The sequence below is a fragment of the Salvelinus alpinus genome, chromosome 3 (assembly GCF_045679555.1).
Source record: "Salvelinus alpinus chromosome 3, SLU_Salpinus.1, whole genome shotgun sequence".
Lineage (NCBI taxonomy): Eukaryota > Metazoa > Chordata > Actinopteri > Salmoniformes > Salmonidae > Salvelinus > Salvelinus alpinus.
This window is the reverse complement of record NC_092088.1, coordinates 12,283,080-12,304,027: the sequence shown is the minus strand read 5'-3', so window position 1 is coordinate 12,304,027 and position 20,948 is coordinate 12,283,080. Positions and strand designations below refer to the sequence as shown.

Below are 20,948 nucleotides of genomic sequence, written 5' to 3'. Positions count from 1 at the left end.
AGCTGGTCCTAGGGCTCTGTTCACAAACACAAACACACCCCACAGAGCCCCAGGACAACAGCACAATTAGACCCAACCAAATCATGAGAAAACAAAAAGATAATTACTTGACACATTGGAAAGAATTAACAAAAAAACAGAGCAAACTAGAATGCTATTTGGCCCTAAACAGAGAGTACACAGTGGCAGAATACCTGACCACTGTGACTGACCCAAACTTAAGGAAAGCTTTGACTATGTACAGACTCAGTGAGCATAGCCTTGCTATTGAGAAAGGCCGCCGTAGGCAGACATGGCTCTCAAGAGAAGACAGGCTATGTGCACACTGCCCACAAAATGAGGTGGAAACTGAGCTGCACTTCCTAACCTCCTGCCCAATGTATGACCATATTAGAGAGACATATTTCCCTCAGATTACACAGATCCACAAAGAATTCGAAAACAAATCCAATTTTGATAAACTCCCATATCTACTGGGTGAAATTCCACAGTGTGCCATCACAGCAGCAAGATTTGTGACCTGTTGCCACAAGAAAAGGGCAACCAGTGAAGAACAAACACCACTGTAAATACAACCCATATTTATGTTTATTTATTTTAACTTGTGTGCTTTAACCATTTGTACATTGTTACAACACTGCATATATATAATATGACATTTGTAATGTCTTTATTGTTTTGAAACTTCTGTATGTGTAATGTTTACTGTTCATTTTTATTGTTTATTTGACTTTTGTATATTACCTACCTCACTTGCTTTGGCAATGTTAACACATGTTTCCCATGCCAATAAAGCCCCTTGAATTGAATTGAATTGAAAATAGAGACAGAGAGAAAGAGACACAGAGAGAGACACCAAGAGAGAGAGAGGGAGAGAGAGAGAGAGAGAGGGAGAGAGAGAGAGAGAGAGAGAGGAAGACCGGGGAGTGGGAGGCGAACAGTTACAGTGCCATAGGTAGGTTGATGATATGATTACCTTCTCTGTGTCTTTGTTTGTATCCTTTTATCCTTGCATGCGCCTGGCTCTCTGAAAGTTCACTGGTAATCTGACATGTCAGCTAAGTATGGAAGATTGAAAATAAGAAACATGCTGTACTCTTCAAGAGACAAAGAAGGACAGACCCAGAGACAGTGTTGAGTTGGACGTCTCCAATATCCCTCCCTCCCTCCCTCCCTCCCTCCCTCCCTCCCTCCCTCCCTCCCTCCCTCCCTCCCTCCCTCCCTCCCTCCCTCCCTCCCTCCCTCCCTCCCTCCCTCCCTCCTCCTCTCTTTCTCTCCTCTCTCTGTGCAACCCCCTCTACTCCACTGCAATGCTTCTAAGAACTCCCACAGCCACTCACAGTCACTGCAGTAGATCATATAAGCCTTTCCTCTCAGGTTTTAAGAACATCCATGATATTATAGTCTTTATAACGTCCTCCTCCCTCAATGACCAGTGAGTCACTCTGCTGTTGATGTTTGAAGAGGGATACACAGTGGCATGTGCTCGCTGGTCGCCTAGGGTGTGTGTGTGTGTGTGTGTGTGTGTGTGTGTGTGTGTGTGTGTGTGTGTGTGTGTGTGTGTGTGTGTGTGTGTGTGTGTGTGTGTGTGTGTGTGTGTGTGTGTGTGTGTGTGTGTGTGTGTGTGTGTGTGTGTGTGTGTGTGTATATGTGTGTACGTGCGTGTGTGTGTATGCATGTCCGTCGGACACAATTATTACAACCAGACACACTCAGACAAGTTGAGGAAATTGACAAGCACGGAAATGAGAAATGAGACATTAGTAAAGTCATTAGAGATTATGTTTTACATTTACCCTGTGATTGATCGCATTTTAATGCAGTTCCTTATGAAGGTCTCACTCTCAGCGCAGATAGCATGCATAGACAATAGAGCAGGGCTCTTCAACTCTTAAAGGCGTCTGCATTGACCGTGCAGCATTTACGGTGATACGGCCTGTGTAGAAGTCAGGGCAATCATACTTCTTGCGCTTCGCCGAGCAGCACAGAGCTGTTGTCAAGGAAGTTGTCAAGAAAGAGAGTTTGTGTTTATACAGGACCTCCCGCCCACAACTACCATCAACCAATCATGTCAATGTGAGCTATACGGAGCCCTCCGCATTGTTACAACATTTTGCCTCTGGAGGCTTTGCATTTTTGGATCTTTCCCTAGACGGTCTACTGCTGCTTTTCTGTTCTACCAGATCAGTAATTGTGCCCACCTGGTGTCCCAGGTCTAAATCAGTCCCTAATTAGAAGGGAATCACCCACGTGGTGTCCCAGGTCTAAATCAGTCCCTAATTAGAAGGGAATCACCCACGTGATGTCCCAGGTCTAAATCAGTCCCTAATTAGAAGGGAATCACCCATGTGATGTCCCAGGTCTAAATCAGTCCCTAATTAGAAGGGAATCACCCACGTGGTGACCCAGGTCTAAATCAGTCGCTAATTAGAAGGGAATAATCAAATAAAGCAATGGAAGTTGATCCAATGTTCATATTTGAATTTGAGGGCTTTTTTGAGGATTTTGTACAGTACGCAGAAAGTAAGACATTTTAGGTTGGACTCTGGCATGCTACTAACAGTTTATGTGTTTGTTTTGTTCCAGGATGCTGGAGTACTCTCTGAACCTGGAGAACGTCAGCTTCTCGGCAGTGAGAACAGTTCGAGTTCTGAGACCCCTCCGAGCCATCAACAGAGTGCCTAGTGAGTAACAACCCCTCTCCACTCCTTCCCTCCACTCCTCTGCCTTTACTGAAACCAAACAGTGCCACAGTTATTGGCCAAGGCTAATCTCTCTGTTCGTCTTTGATGAGGCTGATTTGTCTTGGCTCTGATTCCACTTCGACCTTCCTGTGTCATATCTCTCTCTCTCTCTATTTCAAACCAAATCAAATTGTATTGGTCTCATTCACATACAGTATTTAGCAGATGTTATTGCAGTAGAGACTCAGAGCTACAAAATGGTATATCACACACTGTATTTGAGGAACAATGGGAAAATAATTCTGCTTTTAAAGTTGATCAACTTGAAAACTCACTTTTGAGAAAACCGTCTTTCAATGTTGGAGAACCCTTCTTTGTCTACACCCATTCAGCATTGTTCACACCCTCTTAGGACTTAGCCCCACCCATCTCTTTATGGGTTGATCCAACTGTTCTGTACAAACTTGCCAGGTACTTCCAGACATCTAAGAGAGAGAGAATAGCTCACAGAACATTACTCTCCCTCCCTAAACAATGAGTCCCAACTCATGACGTAACGTTAGCTAGCTAACAGTACACTTGAAATTAAACAACTTTCTGTCAAAATTAGAAATGTGTAATATCTGATAATCTTACCAGTATCACGGTTGGACGCGTCTCCTGTCTGATGCCATGCATGGTTGCCCTTAGTTTGATGATGTAATCCAGACTGGTGTTTTCTCCAACTCCTTAGCTATTATACTCCAATTCCACTGATTTCAAAACTCGGTTCTCCAGAAAGTGGAAAGCATACACATAACATTAGCTAGCGAGCCAGTCAGCTAACGTTAGCTAGCTAACAGTACACTTGACATTAGGTTTATGCAGTTTTACTAAGCAATAAAAAAAAATTTAAAGCCGCGTTCGACACGATTATCTAAACATACTGACCAGCTCTAATAGACAGACGTGTGCTATATGGTAGACCAATTCAATCTCATCTCTCGGCATATCCAGCCCACTCATTATCTCAGCCAATTATGGCTAGCGGGAAGGTTGCCCAATTTTTCTGTGGCTAAACCAACTAGGCTCCTAATTTAACAATTGTTTTTTGTATTTACAGATGGCATACAAGTTTGATATTAAGGCACATGAAAGTTCACATGTTCAACAACGCATTTCTGCCCAAAAACACATGTTGATGAAAACATTTTCTTTAACGTTCAAACAGCTCTCTTGTGAAGTCGTGACATATGCCTAGTTTCCTGAATCAGGCCACATATTAGGATGAGCAATGTCAGAGTGACATTGACTAGAATACAGTATATATATATATATATATGAAATTAGTAAAACAGTATGTAAACATGACTAAAGTGACCAGCGTTCCATGTCTATGTACATAGGGCAGCAGCCTCTAAGGTGCAGGGATGTGTAACCGGGTGGTAGCCGGCTAGTGACAGTGACTAAGTTCAGGGCAAGTTACTGGGTGGAGGCCGGCAAGTTACTGGGTTTGATGCACCTGTACTGACCTCGCCTTCTGGATGGTAGCGGGGTGAACAGGCAGTGGCTCAGATGGTTGATGTCCTTGATGATCTTTTTGGCCTTCCTGTGACATCGGGTGGTGTAGGTGTCCTGGAGGGCAGTGTGCCCCTGGTGATGCGTTGTGTCTCTCTCTCTCCTCTCTCACTCTCCCTCCATCTTTCTTTCTCCACCATGTTCCACATTAGTCTTTAATGAGTCCAGATTGAATTGAATTATCTAATAAACATATTACTGTAACTGTGTTGATGTATGCAGCCCATTCATTACTGTGACTGTGTTGATGTATGCAGCCCATTCAGTACTGTTACTGTGTTGATGTATGCAGCCCATTCAGTACTGTTACTGTGTTGATGTATGCAGCCCATTCATTACTGTGACTGTGTTGATGTATGCAGCCCATTCAGTACTGTTACTGTGTTGATGTATGCAGCCCATTCATTACTGTGACTGTGTTGATGTATGCAGCCCATTCAGTACTGTTACTGTGTTGATGTATGCAGCCCATTCAGTACTGTTACTGTGTTGATGTATGTAGCCCATTCAGTACTGTTACTGTGTTGATGTATGCTAGCCCATTCAGTACTGTTACTGTGTTGATGTATGCTAGCCAATTCAGTACTGTTAATGTGTTTTACTGTGTTGATGTATGCAGCACATTCATTACTGTTACTGTTACTGTTCATTACTCCCATCCTCCTCATGTACTCTGTACACCCCATCCAACTCACTCAACCCCAGGCCTCCACCCATTACACCCACCACCACCTACTATATGCTGTCCAGGTGGGTGAGTGGTACATGTGACTCTCATGCCCCATGTTGTGTCAAGGGCCCTCTGCAAATTCGTACTCATGTCACACACACACACACACACACACACACACACACACACACACACACACACACACACACACACACACACACACACACACACACACACACACACACACACACACACACACACACACACACACACACGCTCTCTTTCTCTTTCTCTGTCCCTCTCCTCTCCTCTCCTCTCCTCTCCTCTCCTCTCCTCTCCTCTCCTCTCCTCTCCTCTCCTCTCCTCTCCTCTCCTCTCTCATTAGGTAGTCCATCCCTTAAATCACAGTCCTAATGGTCATTAATAATGTCACTGTGAGGACGGATAGGAAGTGTTGATTTGGAGGTGCGCTATATGTCTTCATAATCTCCTCTCTGCAGTCCCTCTCCAGTCCCTCTCCAGTCCCTCTCTAGTCCCTCTGCAGTCCCTCTGCAGTCACTCTCCAGTCCCTCTGCAGTCCCTCTCCAGTCCCTCTCCAGTCCCTCTCCAGTCCCTCTCCAGTCCCTCTCCAGTCCCTCTGCAGCCCCTCTCCAGTCCCTCTCCAGTCCCTCTGCAGCCCCTCTCCAGTCCCTCTCCAGTCCCTCTCCCCCTCTCCAGTCCCTCTCCAGCCCCTCTCCAGTCCCTCTGCAGTCCCTCTCCAGTCCCTCTCCAGTCCATCTGCAGCCCCTCTCCAGTCCCTCTCCAGTCCCTCTCCAGTCCCTCTGCAGCCCCTCTCCAGCCCCTCTGCAGTCCCTCTGCAGTCCCTCTCCATCCCCTCTCCAGCCCCTCTCCAGTCCCTCTCCAGTCCCTCTCGAGTCCCTCTGCAGTCCCTATGCAGTCCCTCTCCAGTCCCTCTGCAGCCCCTCTCCAGTCCCTCTGCAGCCCCTCTCCAGTCCCTCTCCAGTCCCTCTCCAGTCCCTCTCCAGCCCCTCTCCAGCCCCTCTCCAGTCCCTCTCCAGTCCCTCTGCAGTCCCTCTCCAGTCCCTCTCCAGTCCCTCTCCAGCCCCTCTCCAGTCCCTCTCCAGTCCCTCTGCAGTCCCTCTCCAGTCCCTCTCCAGCCCCTCTCCAGCCCCTCTCCAGTCCCTCTCCAGCCCCTCTCCAGCCCCTCTCCAGTCCCTCTCCAGTCCCTCTGCAGCCCCTCTCCAGTCCCTCTGCAGCCCCTCTCCAGTCCCTCTGCAGCCCCTCTCCAGCCCCTCTGCAGTCCCTCTCCAGTCCCTCTCCAGTCCCTCTCCAGTCCCTCTCCAGTCCCTCTACAGCCCCTCTGCAGCCCCTCTCCAGTCCCTCTACAGTCCCTCTGCAGTCCCTCTCCAGTCCCTCTCCAGTCCCTCTGCAGCCCCTCTCCAGTCCCTCTGCAGCCCCTCTCCAGTCCCTCTGCAGCCCCTCTCCAGCCCCTCTGCAGTCCCTCTCCAGTCCCTCTCCAGTCCCTCTCCAGTCCCTCTCCAGTCCCTCTACAGTCCCTCTACAGCCCCTCTGCAGTCCCTCTGCAGTCTAATTAGGTGGTGAAGGGTTGAGACACTCAAAATAAATACACCCAGCAGGGAGATGATGTCAACATGGTTAACAAGCTGAGTTGTTTTCAAAACTGAAATGATATTGGAATTCAATATATATTTTTTAAACTGATTGTACAGTTCTCGAGTACAATACTTTTCCTTCACTCAAGTCTGTCTCTGTGCCTACTGTAGGTCAGCCTTCCCTCACCATAATGGTTGCTCCATCAAATGTTATTGCTGATTCTGTCAATTACAGCTTGATTGTTTGTCTCTGCTTCTTCAACTTTTCACTAGAAGTCGTGAGTGTATTACAGTACCTCATTTGTATCAGGTCTGGACTGCACAGACAGACAGACACACAGACACACACAGACATATACACAGGCACACAGACAGGCACACAGACAGGCACGCAGACAGACACGCAGACAGACCAGCAGACAGACACGCGGACACACGCACGCACACACCCCAGACCCACACTCTCTCTCCCTCTGCTCAAGTCTACTTACTGTAGTTTGAATGATGGTGGGACACGGCAGGCCAGTTAGAGAGATAAAAGATACATTCCCTCCCCCTTAGACAAGAGCCCATCACTGACACCAATGAAGGCTCCCACACTGCCATCTGATTGGCTATTATGCTAACGTCCTCTACTCACACCAGGGGGTAGGTAGAGGGCTGTCTTAAGGCTGCAGTGGTACCCGAGGACGCATGTACACACACACTCACAAACACTTGAATGCAGGTATGCATACATGTTCACACACACACTTGAATGCAGGTACGCACACACACACCCACACACCCAAACACACACACACTCCTAGCAATGTCCCCCGTGACGTTTAATTCCTGAGTGAGTCACTGTCATTCTCTCTCACTAATGCAGTTGCTGAAGTTGGCTAGAGGTTCATTAGTGTCAAGTAACAGATGATGTGTGTGTGTTTGTGTGTGGAAGGTCACTTTTGCTGGTGGTAATTGGACTGTTGTGAGTGAATGTCAAAATAAAGAGAGCGAGAATGGAAGGGAGGGACATGTCCATAACCAAACACCATCCAACCGAGAGTATCATGATCGATAGGCATGCTGCAACATAAGAACGTGATTATAACAGACGTACAGGCCACTGCTCCAGTGCTCCAGGGCTCCACTACTTCAGGGCTCCAGGCCTCCAGGGCTCCAGGGCTCCAGGGCTCCACTGCTCCAGTGCTCCAGGGCTCCACTACTTCAGGGCTCCAGGCCTCCACAGCTCCAGGGCTCCACTGCTCCAGGGCTCCACTGCTCCAGTGCTCCAGGGCTCCACTACTTCAGGGCTCCAGGCCTCCACAGCTCCAGGGCTCCACTGCTCCAGGGCTCCAGGGCTCCACTGCTCCAGGGCTCCAGGGCTCCACTGCTCCAGGGCTCCAGGCCTCCACAGCTCCAGGGCTCCACTGCTCCAGGGCTCCAGGGCTCCACTGCTCCAGTACTCCAGGGCTCCACTACTTCAGGGCTCCAGGCCTCCACTGCTCCAGGGCTCCACTGCTCCAGGGCTCCAGGGCTCCACTGCTCCAGTGCTCCAGGGCTCCACTGCTCCAGGGCTCCAGGCCTCCAGGGCTCCACAGCTCCAGGGCTCCACTGCTCCAGGGCTCCACTGCTCCAGGGCTCCACTACTTCAGTGCTCCAGGGCTCCACTGCTCCAGGGCTCCACAGCTCCAGGGCTCCACTGCTCCAGGGCTCCACAGCTCCAGGGCTCCACAGCTCCAGGGCTCCACTGCTCCAGGGCTCCACTGCTCCAGGGCTCCACAGCTCCAGGGCTCCACTGCTCTAGGGCTCCACAGCTCCAGGGATCCACTGCTCCAGGGCTCCACTGCTCCAGGGATCCACTGCTCCAGGGCTCCACTACTTCAGTGCTCCAGGGCTCCACAGCTCCAGGGATCCACTGCTCCAGGGCTCCACTGCTCCAGGGCTCCACTGCTCCAGGGCTCCACTGCTCCAGGGCTCCACAGCTCCAGGGCTCCACAGCTCCAGGGATCCACTGCTCCAGGGCTCCACTGCTCCAGGGCTCCACTGCTCCAGGGCTCCACTGCTCCAGGGCTCCACTACTTCAGTGCTCCAGGGCTCCACTGCTCCAGGGCTCCACAGCTCTAGGGCTCCACTACTTCAGTGCTCTAGGGCTCCACTGCTCCAGGGCTCCAGGGCTCCACAGCTCCAGGGCTCCACTGCTCCAGGGCTCCACTGCTCCAGGGCTCCACTACTTCAGTGCTCCAGGGCTCCACTGCTCCAGGGCTCCACAGCTCTAGGGCTCCACTACTTCAGTGCTCTAGGGCTCCACTGCTCTAGGGCTCCACTGCTCTAGGGCTCCACAGCTCCAGGGCTCCACTGCTCCAGGGTTCCGGGGCTGCAGGGCTTCAGGGGTCCAGAGATTCAGGGCTTCAGTGCTTCAGGGCTCCAGGGCTCCAAAGTTCCACTGATTCAGTGCTCCACTGCTCCAGGTTTCTGGGCTCCACTGCTCCACTGCTCCAGTGCTCCAGGGATCCACTGCTCCAGTGCTCCAGGGTTCTAGGGCTCCACTGCTCCAGTGCTCCAGTGCTCCAGGGTTCTAGGGCTCCACTGCTCCACTGCTCCAGTGCTCCAGGGTTCTAGGGCTCCACTGCTCCACTGCTCCAAGGTTCCAGGGCTCCACTGCTCCACTGCTCCAGTGATCCAGGGCTCCAGTGCTCCAGGGTTCCAGGGCTCCACTGCTCCACTGCTCCAGTGCTCCAGGGTTCTAGGGCTCCACTGCTCCAGGGGCTCCCATCCTAGTCTTTGTAATGAGCTCTGCTCTGGAATAGGCCTATCAGAGACATCACTCTCATTTTTAAGCCCTTTCCCCACATTGTTATCAAATCGGTGTTAGCAACGTGCTTGCTCAAACACACGCACACAACACGTGCACACACACACCAGCGCATATGGATGTATGGACGCACAATTGCACGTGTAAACACACATGCACGCAAGGCATGTGCACACTTACACAACACACACACACACACCCTTAACCCCCCGTACTCTCACATTGTTATCGACTTGGCATTAGAAAGATGGAGCATTTAATTGTGTTGTTCATGCCTCGTTAGGCCTCATGTTTGAACTGCGTTGGGGTTCACATTGTGTAGTACCAGAGCATTGACCTACCTCTCATCTCCTCTCCTCTCGTGATGGGAAGTTCGGCTCTTTTTACTGGAAGCTGATATTTTCAACGAATCTTTGAACAAATTTTGTTCACTTGAGACAGTGATGCCCTCAGCATGCAGAACCTGCTAACGGCAAACGATCAACTGAAAACTCTCGTTCACCCCTACGGGTGCTTATTGGAGCTGTCATTTATTACTTAGGATTGTCAACATATGTTTTAAACTATGTACATGTGTTGATTGCTAGTCATACAATCAATATTCATATCTTGATACATTTGAAATGAGATCTAGTTGTGGCCGCAACCGGACTAGATTGTGAATGAATCTTGGCTGACTGTCGTGAGGAAGATAAGCACAATATCGTTCACCGAATACAGCACCCAGGCAGCACCCCAAACCATCTGCTCTCGAGTTGTTGAGCAGAGGCTATGTCCATCCTAACATTCAATAGTCAATTAAGTGGAGTCATTCGATTAATTTTCAGTTGTAAACAATGTATTTTTCTTCTCTATGCTCGTGATCTAAATGACAGACAGTTGGTGGTCGAAGCACGTCTCTAGGACTCGTTGCGGCCAGCACTAGCAGGTCAAACGGAACAACTAAAATTACCAAGTCACTCGGAAAAATGAGTTGTGATTCTCGATTCAAAAGAGTAATTTACGTCTACATTTGAGTCATTTACGTCTACTTATGCAGAGCGAACTGCACATGACTCCTCTCCTTGTGGTTCCTTCCTGTCTGTTGTTTACTCAGCCTTAGATAAACATAATTACAGTAAACCTGTTCTGAAGATGTCCTAGCTGCTAATATTTCCTGTGCCCATATACGTCGTATTGAGGAGATTGGAGGTCAATGGGGTTTTAGAGTGGGTACGTCATGTGTAGGCCCATATAAGGAGGTAGTGGAGGTAGTGTAGGTCATAGGAGCTTTGGCGAGGGCATAGTCACCTCTTGGCTTCCGGTTGCTTCTATTGTGTGATGGAGTCCGAAGACAGCTCAGAGGACCCAGAGGACACAAGCTATCCCAGGGGCTTCTGCATCTCTGGAAAACAATACAGAATGAACAAGTCATCTTTTGACCTTGAATTTAGCTGGACAAGTATCACATTATGAAGTAAGATGCTTATTTTGGATGTTTACGGAATGTTATGATGGTGATGTTGAGTCCTAACATAATTAGAATCTTCAGAGTAGACGTTGTTTAATAATGTGTTGGGGATTTCTTGGTTAGCTGGGATAATATCTGGTGTCAGGCGGAGCACTGTACTACAGCCACCCAAGGGAGGACATGGAATGGGGAGGTGACTTTGGTGAGTGGGGTGAATGAGGGCATCACCTTGCCAGTGATCTCCCTTTGGTCAAATCATTCTCTCAATTACAGTAGGCCCTCTACTGTAACCGTCTCACGATATTTAGACTCTACAAAGCAATACACTATTTTTTCTGAAAGAGATTCAGTTAAAACTTCTTAGGAATAGGAGTCTCGCTAGCGGGACAACTTCCGGTGAACCTGGAGGGCGCGCAATTCAAATAAATAATCATACATATTATGGATTTTAAACATTTATGTACATATAAGTGTCTTATATCGGCTGGAAGCTTTAACTGATATTTCTTATTCGTTTTTCAAGTTACAAGCCTGAAACCTTGAACATAGACTGCTGACACCCTGTGGAAGCCATAGGAATTGCATCCAGGGATCTTTCTCAATATGATTTTCAAAATGACCTTACTCTTGTATTTCTGAGAGGATCGTCTCTTAAAAAATGAAAATTGCAGTTGGTTTTTCTTTGCATTTTCTCCTACCATATCTATTGTGTTATATTCTCCTACATTATGTTAACATTTCTACAAACTTCAAAGTGTTTCCTTTCCAATGGTACCAATTATATGCATATCCTGGCTTCAAGGCCTGAGCTACAGGCAGTTTACTTTGGGCACGTCATTCAGACAGGAAGTTGTGAAAAAAGGGGCCTAGCCCTAAGAAGTTTTTAATGTATGTTTGGTAAATGCTAGTTCTGCTGTAGACCCATGTTAGCCCCCTTATTTCTTCCCTCATCAAAACAACACTAGCCAGCAAATTGGGCTTAGATCCTTTGTAAGAGGTAGTTAGCATTGCCTACGGATTAAACTACAGAGGGATGTGTGTTTCAACTCCCTCCTCTGGAACTGTAGAGTTCAGTAGACACGCAGTGCTGCCAGTGCCAGAGCTGACAGGAGAGACACAGATTTGATGTGCCTGTAAGCAGATGGGCTCCCGTCACAGTCAGTGACCTGGCAGCCATGTTAAAATGGTATGGCCTCTCAGCTTGAGAGAGAGAGAGAGAGAGAGAGAGACAGAGAGACAGAGAGACAGAGAGAGAGTTTGTGTGTGTGTGAGTGAGAACGGGAAGAGAAAGCAAGAGAGCAATGCCTCAAAGGAATTAATATTTTTTTGCAAGAAAAATGACATCTTGTTCAATTTGTCATTACACAATTTCCATCTTTTCCAGCGTTTTTACAATTTGGTTTCATGCATCAATTTAATAACTTGTGTATCCCTTATGACCCATGTTGGCTCATCAACAAGCTATTGCACTAGCATAACAACACAGCAGAAAAACTAATTTGGCCAAAGCAGCCATTTTTTGTAGAATGCAAGAATGCAGAATGCCGGAAGCTAGGGCACAGTTTCCTATAAGGCCATTCACTTTTAATGAAAAGGGAGCGAGTTGACACTGTTGGGACTGAGCCCATGTCTTGTATAATGCATTGGAGTGAACCTCTATGCTTAGTAGGGACCTCACAATACATTATTATCACGATACTCGATGTATTGCGATTCTCACGATTCTGTATGTATTGCGATTCGATACTGTGATTTCATATTTATATTTCTCAACATATGTCTGCTGCATAGGGACAAGAGAGAGCTGAAGAGAGTGCTGAAAAAAATGTGGCTCCCTATTTAAAAAGGAGATGGAGAACAAGCTATAGAAAAACTGTGGCAACTGGTCATTCCAAAAATGTTATACCTGATGACATCAACACTATGAAATTCGGGTGACGTGTGGAGCGAGAAGTTACCCTCTCTTGGGCTAGAAACTTGTTGCAATGCTTATTACTTTTAATCCTACCCTGTGATGTCACAGAGAAGCATTTTTTTAAAGACCTTTCATCTTGTCTTTTTACGCCAGATCATAGAAACGTGTGGTTTTCACATAATGTAGACACTGGTATGGTGCTGGAGATGATGAATATGAGGTTGACAGGCATTGCTCTTTTAGGGTTAAAGTTTTGGAAAGGCTTAAAACAGAAGAAAATTAACAATTGCCTAGCACTGGGACTGACAACGCCAGCTTGGGCGCCAGAGCTCAGCTTTTACACCCATCCACGACACTCTAGAAGCTGTCAGCCTATCTGAAGGTAATAGCGCTCGCTGTTGCCCCTAGTGGCTGGTTTTGAGTGGCGCAGCGATCTAAGGCACTGCATCTCAGTGCAATAGGTGTTATTACAGTCCCTGGTTCAAATCCAGGCTGTATCACATCCGGCTGTGATTGGGAGTCCCATAGGGCGGCGCACAATTGGCCCAGCGTCGTCCGGGTTTGGCCGAGGTAGGCCGTCATTGTAAATAAGAATTTGTTCTTAACTGACTTGCCTAGTTAAATAAAGGTTAAATTTAAAAATATATTATAATCATTTAGGTGACTAGTTAATGTGATTGTGTTTGTATGTCTTTGTGTGCGTGGTTTTGTGTGAATGTGTGTGTGTTGCATTGCATGGAATTGCTGTTTTACTAGTTTCTGACCAGATAGAAAGAGAGAGTGCTGTTTGGTGCAGAAAGTGGTCAGCATAAAGGGAGTGTTGTGTTCAACACCCCTCCACCAACAAGCTGAATCCTGCAGAATGCTGTTTCCTAGAGTTCATGGTCATGATCTGAAGAAGATAATGGGAAGGGTTTGGCCGGGGGGGCTTCACTTGGCTCATCGCCCTCTAGCGACTCCTTGTGGCGGGCCTTGCGCCTGCAGGCTGACCTCAGTCCTCAGTTGAACGGCGTTTCCTCCGACAAATTGGTGCGGCTGGCTTCCGTGTTAAGTAGGTGGTTGTTAAGAAGCGTGTTTTGGCGAGTAATGCTTCGGAGGAAGCATGACTCGACCTTCGCCTTCTAAGCCCTTTGGGGAGTTGTAGAGATGAGACAAGATTAAAAACAAAGTATGTGGACACTCAATCAATCAAATGTATTTATAAAGCCCTTTTTACATCAGCCGATGTCGCATAGTGCTGTACAGAAACCCAGCCTAAAACCCCAAACAGCAAGCAATGCAGATGAAGAAGCACAGTGGCTAGAAAAAACTCCCTAGAAAGGCAGAAACCTAGGAAGAAACCTAGAGAGGAACCAGGCTATGAGGGGTGGCCAGTCCTCTTCTGGCTGTGCCGGGTGGAGATTATAACAGTACACGGCCAAGATGTTCAAACGTTCATAGATGACCAGCAGTGTCAAATAATAATAATCACAGTAATTGTAGAGGGTGCAACAGGTCAGCACCTCAGGAGTAAATGTCACGTGGCTTTTCATAGCCGATCATTCAGTTAGTTAGAGTCAGCAGGTGCAGTAGAGAGAGTGAGAGTCGAAAACAGCATGTCCAGGACAAGGTACCATGTCCGGTGAACAGGTCAGGGTTCCATAGCCGCAGGCAGAACAGTTGAAACTGGAGCAGCAGCATGACCAGGTGGACTGGGGACAGCAAGGAGTCATCAAGCCTGGTAGCCCCCCGACACATAAACTATTGCAGCATAATTACTGGAGGCTGAGACAGGAGGGGTCGGGTGACACTGTGGCCCCATCCGACTATACCCCTGGACAGGGCTAATCAGGCAGGATATAATACCTGCTCATCGACACCTGCTCATTGAACATCTCACTCCAAAATCATGGGCATTAATATGGAGTTGGTCCCCCCTTTGCTGCTATAACAGCCTCCACTCTTCTGGGAAGGCTCTCGCTAGATGTTGGAACAGTGCTGCTGGGACTTGCTTCTATTCAGCCACAAGAGCATTAGTGAGGTCGAGCACTGATGTTGGGCGATTAGGCCTGACTCGCAGTCTGTGTTCCAATTCATTCCAAAGGCGTTCAATGTGGTTGACGTCAGTGCTCTGTGCAGGCCAGTCAAGTTTTCCACACCGATCTCGACAAACCATTTCTGTATGGACCTCGCTTTGTGCACAGCGGCATTGTCATGCTGTAACAGGAAAAGGCCTTCCCCAAACTGTTGCCACAAAGTTGGAAGCACAGAATCATCCAGAATGTCATTGTATGCTGTAGCATTAAGATTTCCCTTCACTGGAACTAAGGGCCTTGCCCGAACCATGAAAAAGAGCCCCAGACCATTATTCCTCCTCCACCAAACTTTACAGTTGGCACTATGTATTGGGGCAGGTAGCATTCTCCTGGCATCTTTCAAACCCAGATTGGTCCGTCTGACTGCCAGATGGTGAAGCGTTATTCAACACTCCAGAGAATGCGTTTCCACTGCTCCGCAGTCACAGCTTTACACCACTCTAGCCGACGCTTGGCATTGCTCATGGGGATCTTAGACTTGTTGTGCGGCTGCTTGGCCATGGAAACCCATTTCATGAAGCTCCCGACGAACATTTCTTGTGCTGACGTTGCTTCCAGAGGCAGCTTGGAAATTGGTAGTGAGTGTTGCAACCGGGGACAGATTATGTTTACGTGCTAGGCACTTGGTCCCAATCAGTGAGCTTGTGTGGCCTACCACTTTGCGGCTGAGCCGTTGTTGCTCCTAGACGTTTCCACTTCACAGCAATAGCACAGAAATTTGACAAACTGACTTGCTGGAAAGTTGGCATCCTATGATGGTGCCACGTTGAAAGTCACTGAGCTCTTCAGTAAGGCCATTTTACTGACAATGTTTGTCTATGGAGATTGCATGGCTGTGTGCTCAATTTTCTACATCTGTAAGCAAAGGGTGGGAGAGAGGGAAGAAGAGAGAAAATGAGAGTGAGAAGAAAAGAGAGAGGGGGAGAGAGATATAGGAAAGAGAGCAAATGAGAAAGTGGAAGGTGGGGAGTCACACAATGGCCCCGGGGAGTGTGTGGGCAGGAGCGGGAGGAGAGAAAATGTGTGTTTGTCAGAAAGTTAGGTGAACACTGCCCAGAGCTCCCTGGGGTAATCTTAAGGGGATGTTGTAGAGAAGTGGTGTTTTACTGCAGTTATTAACTTGTCCTCCCCAGGCCTGCTCACTGACACTCTGGCACACAGAGACCGGACTGGCATACTGCATTACTACTAGTACAACCTACTGTGCGGACTTATACTGCAGTTGAACCATTCAATTTCCCTCCACTTGTATATAGACGAAGACTGTGTATGCTTGTGTATGGGTTTGTTTGGATGTGTATGGGTGTGCAGGGGTGTGTATGGGTGTGTATTGGTGTGTATCGTTTGTTTCGGTGTGTATGGGTGTGTATTGCTGTGTATGGGTGTGTTTCTGTGTGTATGGGTTTGTTTCGGTGTGTATGGGTGTGTATGGGTGTGCAGGGGTGTGCATGGGTTGGTTTCGGTGTGTATGGGTGTGTATGGGTGTGTGTATGGGTGTCTATGGGTGTGTGTATGGGTGTGTATGGGTTTGTGTGGCTGTATATGGGTTTTTGTGGCTGTGTATGGGTTTGTGTGGCTGTGTATGGGTGTGTATGGGTCTGTATGGGTGTGTATGGGTGTACATGGGTTTGTGTGGCTGTGTATGGGTCTGTATGGGTGTCCATGGATTTGTGTGTCTGTGTATGGGTGTGTTTCGGTGTGTTTCGGTGTCCATGGGTTTGTGTGGCTGTGTATGGGTCTGTATGGGTGTGTATGGGTGTCTAAGGGTTTGTGTGGCTGTGTTTGGGTCTGAATGGGTGTGTTTCGGTGTCCATGGGTTTGTGTGGCTGTGTATGGGTCTGTATGGGTGTGTTTCGGTGTCCATGGGTTTGTGTGGCTGTGTATGGGTCTGTATGGGTGTGTTTCGGTGTCCATGGGTTTGTGTATGATACAAGACACGCGTTGATATGTGTATACATATGTTTCTGACAATATATTAAAACAGTGTGTGTGTGTGTGTGTGTGTGTGTGTGTGTGTGTGTGTGTGTGTGTGTGTGTGTGTGTGTGTGTGTGTGTGTGTGTGTGTGTGTGTGTGTGTGTGTGTGTGTGTGTGTGTGTGTGTGTGTGTGTGTGTGTGTGTGTGTCTTAGGTATGCGTATCCTGGTGACCCTGCTCTTGGACACCCTGCCCATGCTGGGGAACGTCCTGCTGCTCTGTTTCTTCGTCTTCTTCATCTTCGGCATCGTGGGTGTTCAGCTGTGGGCGGGGCTACTGAGGAACCGCTGCTTCCTGCCCGAGAACTTCTCACTGTGAGTAACAGTGTGTGTGTGTGTGTGTGTGTGTGTGTGTGTGTGTGCGTGCGTGCGTGCGTGTGTGTGTGTGTGTGTGTGTGTGTGTGTGTGTGTGTGTGTGTGTGTGTGTGTGTGTGTGTGTGTGTGTGTGTGTGTGTGTGTGTGTGTGAGTGTGAGTAACAGTGTGTGTGTGTGTGTGTGTGTGTGTGTGTGTGTGTGTGTGTGTGTGTGTGTGTGTGTGTGTGTGTGTGTGTGTGTGTGTGTGTGTGTGTGTGTGTGTGTGTGTGTGTGTGTGTGTGTGTGTGGTAGTCAACCTCTCCATCAGAGTGTTCAGACTACGGTTGAGAAATAGAGTTGGAGGGTAGGACAGGGGTGGGGCCAACGGTATCGGAGCATCGTCTCTCGGACCAACAGTCTCCAAGACAGCTTCTGCCACCAAAGTATAAGACTGCTAAATAGTTCATTAATTGGTTACCCGGACTATCTGCACTGACTCTATGAACATTCACAAGACTATACACTGAGTCTACAGAACATTAGGAACACCTGCTCTTTCCATGACATAGACTGACCAGGTGAATCCAGGTGAAAGCTATGATCCCTTATTGATGTACATATCTACCTCAAATACCTTATTATAATCTATCCTGATGCCTAGTCACTTTACCCTGCCTTTATGTACATATCTACCTCAAATACCTTGTACCTCTACACATTGATCTGGTACTGATGCCCCCTGTATATAGCTCCACATTGATCTGGTACTGGTACTCCCTGTATATAACTCCACATTGATCTGGTACTGGTACTCCCTGTATATAGCTCCACATTGATCTGGTACTGGTACTCCCTGTATATAACTCCACATTGATCTGGTACTGATACTCCCTGTATATAACTCCACATTGATCTGGTACTGGTACTCCCTGTATATAACTCCACATTGATCTGGTACTGATGCCCCCTGTATATAACTCCACATTGATCTGGTACTGATACTCCCTGTATATAACTCCACATTGATCTGGTACTGGTACTCCCTGTATATAGCTCCACATTGATCTGGTACTCCCTGTATATAACTCCACATTGATCTGGTACTGATACTCCCTGTATATAGATGCACATTGATCTGGTACTCCCTGTATATAGCTCCACATTGATCTGGTACTGGTACTCCCTGTATATAGCTCCACATTGATCTGGTACTGGTACTCCCTGTATATAACTCCACATTGATCTGGTACTGGTACTCCCTGTATATAACTCCACATTGATCTGGTACTGGTACTTCCTGTATATAACTCCATTCTTGTGTTTTTTTTCCTTTTGTGTTTCGTTGGCAAGGGCTCGTAAGAAAGCATTTCACAGTTAAATCTATACCCATTGTATTCAGCACATTTGACATATAAAATTGAAAAATATTTGGGGTTAAGAAAAGGGTAGATATAATGGGGTTGGTTAGATGCTAATGAGGTCTGAGGTATATATAATGGGGTTGGTTAGAGGCTAATGTGGTCTGAGGCAGATATAATGGGGTTGGTTAGAGGCTAATGTGGTCTGAGGCAGATATAATGGGGTTGGTTAGATGCTAATGAGGTCTGAGGCAGATATAATGGGGTTGGTTAGAGGCTAATGTGGTCTGAGGTATATATAATGGGGTTGGTTAGAGGCTAATGTGGTCTGAGGTAGATATAATGGGTTTGGTTAGATGCTAATGAGGTCTGAGGTATATATAATGGGGTTGGTTAGAGGCTAATGTGGTCTGAGGCAGATATAATGGGTTTGGTTAGATGCTAATGAGGTCTGAGGTATATATAATGGGGTTGGTTAGAGGCTAATGTGGTCTGAGGTAGATATAATGGGTTTGGTTAGATGCTAATGAGGTCTGAGGTATATATAATGGGGTTGGTTAGAGGCTAATGTGGTCTGAGGTAGATATAATGGGTTTGGTTAGATGCTAATGAGGTCTGAGGTATATATAATGGGGATGGTTAGAGGCTAATGTGGTCTGAGGTAGATATAATGGGTTTGGTTAGATGCTAATGAGGTCTGAGGTATATATAATGGGGTTGGTTAGAGGCTAATGTGGTCTGAGGTAGATATAATGGGTTTGGTTAGATGCTAATGAGGTCTGAGGTATATATAATGGGGTTGGTTAGAGGCTAATGTGGTCTGAGGTATATATAATGGGGTTGGTTAGATGCTAATGTGGTCTGAGGTAGATATAATGGGGTTGGTTAAAGGCTAATGTGGTCTGAAGTAGATATAATGGGTTTGGTTAGATGCTAATGTGTTCTTAGGTAGATATAATCGGTTTGGTTAGATGCTAATGAGGTCTGAGGCCAATTAGGTGAGTTTATTTTCTACAGTAAATGAGCCACTGTTACTTAACCTGTGGGTGGGCTGTTGATGAGAAATGCTTTGTTTCAAAAACGTGGGATGTTAATAATAGGGAAAGTTTTGATTCCAGAACATGGGATGTTGATAGGGAAAGTTTTGATTTAAGAATGTGGGATGTTGATAGGGAAAGTTTTGATTTAAGAATGTGGGATGTTGATAGGGAAAGTTTTGATTTAAGAATGTGGGATGTTGATAGGGAAAGTTTGGTTTCAAGAATGTATGATTTTTTCTTAGGGAACGTTTGGTTTCGAAAACGTGACATGTTGATAGGGAAAGTTTGGTATCCAGAAGGTGGGATGTTGCTAGGGAAAGTTTTGATTCCAGAAGGTGGGATGTTGAAAGGGAAAGTTTGACATATAGTACAGTCAGTCATACTGGCCATCATCCTGTATTATAAATAGTAACCAGGAGGATATAGAGCCTCATCACGGTGATACATGGGAAAGAGAGGACCACAAGTGAGATTAGAGAAAGACCTTTACAGCCCCTACGTTTATAGACCACAGAGGGCCCTTTGAGAAATACACGTTGTATGACATCTCCACTATGGTTGTACTCATATGATTTACGACATTTTCTCGTAAGGAACTAAAGTTTTTTCTAAATTATGGCTTTGTGAGGTCGTTTCTTTCTAATCTATTTTGACAAAACGTTTCAGGTTTTCTTCAAATGGTAAATTCTATCATTTTGGATTTCATAATAGTAGATAAAGCCATAGAAACAGATTTCAACAGTGAGGATATGTAATGGAAAGATATCTTTAATTATTATAACTTTAATTATCCCAGTTTAGCTGATGAATTATTCAGATAACTGCACACCACTAAACTCCATGGTGGACACAACGATTAAATCCCCTCCAAGACAGATTGACTCGCCAGTAGAGACTGTTGCGTAACGCCATCCTAAAGTGTGAAATAGCTTAAATAAATAAATATGTGTGTTAGCAAATGCATATATACCAGCAACACTAGAGGGAGGATTTGGCCACTTAAAGACACTTGTGTCGCTAATTCAGCGAAATACACACACACACACACACACACACACACACACACACACACACACACACACACACACACACACACACACACACACACACACACACACACACACACACACACACACACACACAGAGGGAACAGTGACTGAAACCTTATAATCTAGAACAGAGTAATCATATTGCAGGATTAAACATCATGTGATTGACTGTGTTGACAGGTACACTACCGTTCAAAGTTTGGGGTCACTTAGAAATGTCCTTGTTTTCCATGAAAATATACATTAAATGAGTTGCAAAATGAATAGGAAATATAGTCAAAACGTTGACAAGGTTATTAATAATGATTTTTTTAAATTGAAATAATAATTGTGTCCTTCAAACTTTGCTTTTGTCAAAGAATCCTCAATTTGCAGCAATTACAGCCTTGCAGACCTTTGGCATTCTAGTTGTCAATTTGTTGAGGTAATCTGAAGAGGCTTCACCCCATGCTTCCTGAAGCACCTCCCACAAG

The 20,948-nt window shown here is 46.8% G+C and overlaps 1 protein-coding gene across 1 annotated transcript in view; it reads left to right on the top strand.

The window, feature by feature from the left end:
• The window catches only part of LOC139570030 (voltage-dependent T-type calcium channel subunit alpha-1G-like), a 253,614-nt gene that overhangs the window by 52,300 nt on the left and 180,366 nt on the right, over positions 1–20,948 (top strand). The window contains 2 exon segments of the mRNA XM_071391473.1: positions 2,587–2,684; positions 16,890–17,049. Coding sequence (XP_071247574.1) covers positions 2,587–2,684; positions 16,890–17,049 — 258 coding nt within the window.